Source organism: Nicotiana attenuata, chromosome 7 (assembly GCF_001879085.1).
Source record: "Nicotiana attenuata strain UT chromosome 7, NIATTr2, whole genome shotgun sequence".
Classification (NCBI taxonomy): Eukaryota; Viridiplantae; Streptophyta; class Magnoliopsida; order Solanales; family Solanaceae; genus Nicotiana; species Nicotiana attenuata.
The window spans coordinates 2,213,259-2,220,220 of record NC_031995.1 but is presented as its reverse complement, the minus strand read 5'-3'; the positions used below and the strand labels follow the sequence as shown (position 1 = coordinate 2,220,220).

Here is a 6,962-nt window from a genome sequence, read left to right as displayed (position 1 = left end):
TTCGGAGTCAAATGACTCTACGCGAACGCGAGTCAGGAGCGCGAACGCGATGAAGGGAAAAGTGAGAGCTTCGCGAACGCGAAGGAGGCGTCGCGAACGCGAAGAAGGAACTGGGTCTGCAACAGCTGAAGAATTTCTGCAACTTTCCTAAGTTTGAAACCACCCCGAAACACCTCCGAAACACTCCCGAGCCCTCGGGGCTCCTAACCAAACACATACACTAACTCAACAACATCCTACGAACTTAACCGTGCGATCAAATCGCCAAAATAATATCAAAACCAATGAATCAAACCTCAGAATCACTAGTTTGTCTTCAAACTTCATAAACTTTCAAATTCAGAGTTTTAAGTCCGAAACACGTCAAACGACGTCCGTTTTCAACCAAACTTTGCAGAAAGCGCTTAAACCATATATAAGACTCGTACAGGGCGCCGGAACCAAAATACGGGCCCGATACCATATTCTTTTAATCAAATTTCATTTCCAATTTCCTTAATTATTTCCAGAAAATAATTTCACATAAAAATTTATTTCTCGGGCTTGGGACCTCGGAATTCGATTCCGGGCATAAGCCCAAGTCCCATATTTTCCTACGGACCCTCCGGGACCGTCAAATCACGGGTCCGGGTCCGTTTACCCAAAATATTGACCGAAGTCAAATCTATTCAATTTAATATCAAAATTTAGCATTTTCTCACAGAATTCATATTTAAGCTTTCCGGCTATGCGCCCGGACTGCGCACGCAAATCGAGGCAACCCTAAATGAGGTTTTCAAGGCCTCGGAAGCACAAAATGGGTAAGAAAATAGGTGATGACCCTTTGGGTCGTCACATTTCAAGTATCTTTAATAGCAAGACACAAAGTTTTCTAGCGATTATGAGCAGCAAACTACAATGTATTGAATATGTTTCTTTTCGTATAATTTAGATTTATCTTTTTGAATATTTAATCTTCAATAGACTTTATTCTTGAGTCCCAACTTGGTTAATGTCTTTCCATTCGTGTGATTTATATTTTCTTTGCCTTAGCTTGGTTTCTTTTACGTTGTTGTAGAATAGTTGATGGATCTATACTCTAGCCATCTTTCATTTTTTTTTAATTCATAACCCTTTACACTCTGTTAGGATCATTCTTCCCCATCGTTTTATAATGTATTGTATTGTTCGTATCGTATCGTTTTGTGAATATAATGTTTGGATAGATTGTATTATTTTTTATTGTTAAATAATATTTTGCTATTTGGTTTGACTGTATCGTACTGTACCGTAACAGATAAGTTTACTAAAATACCCTCAATTGTTTAAATATTAAATTTATTAAAAATTATGCATAAAAATAATTTTAAAAAAATAAAACAGGAGAAGGCAAAACACCTTAAGAAAGCAAAACAAAGGAGTGAGACAGAAGAAGGCAAAACAAAGGAGCACAGCTAATTAGAATTGAGTTAAAAGCAAATTAGCAGAAAAAATAAAACAGAAGGCGGCAAAACACCTTTAACGTTGGCGGCAGAAGTTCTAGAAAAAAATAAAGTAGGTAATAGGTTGGAGATTTGGAGTTAAAATAGCAAAAAAAAAAGCTAAAGGAAAAAATATAATTGTGGAGTAATAGGTTAGGGCATAATTGGAAAGAAAATAGGAAACAATCTCACCACACCAAATCGGTTGTTTCAAAAAAGGAGACTTTTCATTGTTCCGGAACAATGGATTTAATAATACAATACAACCAATTTTAATGAAACAATCAAAACAAACATTGTTTTGGGATAACAATACAATACGATACAATGGGGAACAACCATCCAAACAAACTGTTAAACAGTGAAAATATCTAGAGAGTTTTGCTACGTCCTATAAAAGAAAGTATGTTATTGCATTCTACTTCTACTGGTGAATTTTATATGATATTTAAAAAAATACCAAAAATTAGCCGAACCGTACCGATACCGATACCGAAAAGAAACCGACATGATTGAGACGGTTTCGAAATGTCTAATTTTGCTTATACATAAAAGAATAATTGAAAAATTAGTATCGTACAAATATATAAAATAACTGGCCGAACCGAACCATTGACACCCCTAGTTTTGACAATGTAAAAGATGTACAATTAAGTTCCTTCTAAAATAATCATATGTAAATTTTCATGATAAACACTAAACTTAACTGTAATATAGTAAATTTGATAACTGACCTGATTAAACTTACCCCATTGTTTACATTAACATTTCTCTTTTGCCCTTCCTTTCCTTATCCTTACGTAACTGAATTCCATTTAAACTATTGAATCCTCACGTCCGCCAATAAAATTGCTCCACGTCAGCAGAAGTGCAACAGCCATACAAGAATTCCTCATTCAAATTTGTCTCTGTTTCCATTTCCACTTCGGTTCATTTACCACCTGTTGTACCTTCGCAGAGTTTTTGTTTTTTTTTACCAAAATGACCCTCCAAATTCAGTAATATTACGAGAATACCCTTCTTCCTTTCTTAGTACTACCACCTTTATATTCTTTTCGTGCTTAAAAAGTTCTTGAAAATACCGGAACTGAAACAGAGCAAAGTAACAGTCGAGTGAGCAGTGTGTGTCAATGGAGGGAGGCGCACAGTACAATCCCCGCACCGTAGAGGAAGTTTTTAGGGATTTTAAAGGCCGTCGAGCTGGCATGATCAAAGCCCTTACCACTGGTAATGTACAACTATTTGGACTTACACACATTCTTCTAGCTTTGTTTGTTTGTTTGTTTTTATGCTCTAATTATTGAGCCTTTTTTGTTTTGTTTTTGAGATGTGCTACATTCTGATCATTTTTTTTGTTGCTTTTGCAGATGTTGAGGAATTTTATCAGCAGTGTGACCCGGGTTAGTTATGGATCTTTTTACGTTCTTTGTTATGCACATTTTTTTTTCCTGTAAAAAATCGTGTACGCGATCGGCGATTGTCGTCCGTCGGGTTTATTTTTGCTTTGTGTGATTGTACTTAGTTTTATTTACTTTTGAATTTTGGTGGGTTTTGGGTTCTAATGTCATTTTGGCCTGCTCTTTTTTAGTACTAATAGTAATTGCTTTTACGAAGAGTGAACATGTGGAAACATGTGCTGTTCATTTGTTAGATTGTTCAGATTAGTAAATTTCTACTGTTTGTGATGCTGACCCCAACGAGACATTTTTATTTGACATATTAAAAGGCATTATTATTCTGCTATTTCGGGAGTCTGGGTATTGGGTCTAAAGACAGAAGAAGAAGAAGAACTTTATTGCTCTTTTCTCTTTTCAATTACTAGTATATATGGTATGTGTCTTACTGTGTTTTAACTGAGTAAAAAGTTTTTTACTGGTTAATATCAAGATTTTAGAGTTTGATATGGTATTTGCTGCTTGCTTCTAGAGGTATCCATATTACTTCAAGAGCATTTTTGTCTCTGAGTTTGTGTGCAATGTGAACTTATTGTGAGGAAAATCTCTTATTTTAGAGCACTGAGTAAGCTTTTTGCCCACTTTGGAATTGCCATGTACTGGTTGGTTGGTCTTCACCAGGAGATGATGTGAATGATAACCACAGTGTTTCTGCTTAATACCAGTTGTCCCTCACGGCTTGACTTAGCAATCAATCTCTTCATTTTTGAAGTTTACATAGGTTGGAAGATATTGGTCCAACTTCATATATGGGCTTCATTTTTGGCTTATTTTCTGTTGGATAACTTTTTGTTTACTGTACAGCTTGTTATCGACTTAAGTTTCAAATTGTTCATTTTATGTAGTCTAATTTATGGTTTCAGTAAACTCTCGTAGTTTTTCTTGATCAAATTTAACAAATTTTTTAATGATTTTTTTTTTTTGAAGTTAGTGCCTGATTTAGAGCCTAAAATGCATTTTGCATAATAAAGATATGGGCGATCGAATGTTTTGTTCTGCCTTTCTTGCATAAGACCCCGTTTCTTATTGAACAAGTGTTTTTATGATTGAGATTAGATCATGCAACTTCTTTTCTTCTCAAAAGTTTCACATTTTTTCTATCTTGGAAACCTTGCAGAAAAGGAAAATCTCTGCCTTTATGGATTTCCAAGCGAGCAGTGGGAAGTCAATTTGCCTGCTGAGGAAGTGCCTCCCGAGCTGCCAGAGCCAGCATTAGGTATAAACTTTGCTAGAGATGGGATGCAAGAAAAGGACTGGTTGGCTCTAGTTGCTGTCCATAGTGATGCATGGCTACTATCTGTTGCCTTCTATTTTGGCGCCAGATTTGGCTTTGATAAAACCGACAGGTAAACTATTCTATGACAACCTTTAATAAAACAGTTACTTGGTTTGTACTTTCCTTCTAGTTTGCTGTTTTTGTAGGCACCTTTCAAGTGAATTACTTGTTTATATTTTCTTTTTAATGATATCAGCTTTGTTTCTTTTGTTCAAATGTCAGCTTTCCAGTTACCTCTCCTTGCCATAATTAGTTTGCTTCAAATCATAAATAGTTGTGAACAGCGTAAAAAGCCTATGTTTTTCTGTTAACTAAACAGTGTCACTTTGTAAAGCATTCTGGAAGTATGCTTATAAATTATAGTAACACCTTATCGGATGTCAAATCTTGGAGGAGAATAGTCCCAGGAGACATCTGTGTACTTGTAATGAAAAAAAACAGTTTACTTCTTTGGTGCAGTAGTCTACTTAGTATGAAAAGTTTCAGCTCTTCGCTAAATCTTTGTGATTTCTTTAATCTAGGAAACGTCTATTCAACATGATAAATGATCTGCCAACAATATATGAAGTTGTTACTGGAGTGGCCAAGAAGCAAGTAAAGGATAGATCAACAATTTCAAATCACAGCAGCAACAAGTCGAAGTCAAATTCTAAAGCGGTATGGTTGGAAACCTCTTCTACCCCCCATACTTCTCCCTTACCCCCAAAAGATGCTCTTCTTGGATAACAGTAGTTCTGCAATGCTCTTTACAACGATTCTTTGGACAGTGTTTAATTGAAAATCCTTCAGCTTAGGACATTGCCAGTGAATACTTGCCTTGAAGTTTATGGTTGTGGACGAAAGATATAGTCCACTGATGAGCAAATAGGTCTTCTGTGATTTGAGCCATGGTTCTTTTTTCCAGCATCCACACAGTTTTGAACAATTAATGTCTGTGATGACTCTCGAGGGTAGTAAGTAGCATATATTAGTGATGTCCTAGTGACTAGCTTGCTATTGTCATGCCATTTTAGTAACATTGAGAGGTATGAAGCTGGAAACTGGTCAAGCATTTGTCCAATTTTCTACTACAGAGGAAAATCCATCTTTCTTGCCTGTTATAGTATTTAGGAGTTAAAACTGGCCTCGTAAGTTGATATATTGTTGATTTATCATATTCTTGTAGAATTGTTTACCTTGGTGTTTGATTTAGAAACAGAATAGACTTTGGTTTATACAATTCTGGGCAGGTCTGGAAGTGGTTGCCCACTTCTGGTTTGAGGAATGCTTAGTAGTCAGTTAAAGTGCTTTGAATTAAAGTAATTACAGTTGCGTTTTATGCTTAAGTTTGTTAGAAGAGGCTTTTGGGTGATTAGGGTAAAGACAATGCTGGAGTTTTTCGAAAGAGGTACAGTGTGAGGTAAAGGATGATACTCCTAATGAACTTTAGTGTTGTTTCTTTCTTCTTTGAATTTCTCTCATGTAATCTCTTCCAATGTATCTTATGTCTACCTCAACTCTTGCAGCTGCTTGAGAACTGACCTTTTGCATAGTAGGTTCTTAATCTAAAACCAGTTTGCGATTTTGGCATTTGCATTGTGCTACATTCTTACACTGTATATTTCTCTATCCTATGTTCGGCAAATTCAGTCAAACTGCTTGAAAAGGCTCCATTAGCCTTCTCTTCGTAAAAAATGAATGTGTGCCTTGTTGAAGTTGCTTGTGCTAAGTTCTGTCTTCTGGTCTCGGTACACTATCACTATGGCTCTGCTCAATGCACTAGGCCATGCTCCTCTTAGACTAAATTCAGTATCCTGCCACATGTAACCTGTATCATTATGCCTCTGATGTGATGACATCTTAGTTATAGATCCATGCTTCGTTGGCTTTCTCCATGCATGGCCCGGCATCTTACCACTAGAGATCGATTTTTTATTTATTTATTTTAAATCTCAGGGTAAATACTCAAAGACCCATGTAAAAGATGAGGATGACGGATTCGATGAGGAAGAAGACGAGGAGCATGGTGATACTCTGTGCGGTGCATGCGGTGAAAACTATGCTTCAGATGAATTCTGGATTTGCTGTGACATATGTGAGAGGTGGTTCCATGGCAAGTGTGTGAAGATCACCCCGGCGAGGGCTGAGCATATAAAGCAGTACAAATGCCCTTCATGCAGCAACAAGAGGTCACGCCCCTGACATTCTGTAGGATGTGTGCGAGTTCCACAACTTGTAATTGTTCATGTAGAACTCAGCTCTCTGCACATATCAGCAAGGCATGTGTATTCGGAGTTCTGGTCTCTAACCTTTGTTTATCAGGATGCTTTTTACTAGTTTAGTCCTCTTAAGGCACTCTTCTATTCAACTCTAAACTATTGGATATTTAGGGATTTTAATCTTATGGGATGCATCTTTCAGTATCAATGCTAACTAATACAGTTCATGTGCAGTATGTTGTTGCAGCTATAGTTTCTGTTTTTCAATTACATGGGTTCTCCTTGTTTGATCATAAGATATATGCTTATTGATTTTGAACTCAAATAATTGATGATGTGTTTTAGAAATGACTGCCATGAGCAATATGCCTCTTCATGGTTACAGCTTGTGCTTCACCTGAACCAAGGGTCTATCGGAAACAGTCTCTCTATCTTCACAAGGTAGGGTTAAGGCTGCGTACACATTACCCTCCCCATACCCCATTTACGGGATTACACTAGGTTTGTTTGTTGTTTGCTGTTGTTATGGTTACATCTTGCGATCTAGTTGACAAGTTATTGATTGGGTGAATAA

The 6,962-nt window shown here is 36.7% G+C and overlaps 1 protein-coding gene across 1 annotated transcript; it reads left to right on the top strand.

Annotated features, from left to right (window-relative positions):
* Nucleotides 2,401–6,640, top strand: LOC109228521 (PHD finger protein ALFIN-LIKE 4-like). Its single transcript, XM_019393639.1, has 5 exons — nucleotides 2,401–2,687; nucleotides 2,828–2,860; nucleotides 4,032–4,260; nucleotides 4,712–4,847; nucleotides 6,126–6,640. The coding sequence occupies exons 1-5, from the start codon at nucleotides 2,591–2,593 to the stop codon at nucleotides 6,369–6,371; spliced, it is 741 nt and encodes a 246-aa protein (XP_019249184.1). The 5' UTR covers nucleotides 2,401–2,590; the 3' UTR covers nucleotides 6,372–6,640.

What these genes read in the sequence shown, in the direction of transcription:
- LOC109228521 (XM_019393639.1), top strand. Translation starts at nt 2,591, where the DNA reads ATGGAGGGAGGCGCACAGTACAATCCCCGCACCGTAGAGGAAGTTTTT. An exon ending in GATCAAAGCCCTTACCACTG is followed by an intron (nt 2,688 to 2,827) that starts GTAATGTACAAC and finishes TTGCTTTTGCAG; the next exon opens with ATGTTGAGGAATTTTATCAG. An exon ending in TTATCAGCAGTGTGACCCGG is followed by an intron (nt 2,861 to 4,031) that starts GTTAGTTATGGA and finishes GAAACCTTGCAG; the next exon opens with AAAAGGAAAATCTCTGCCTT.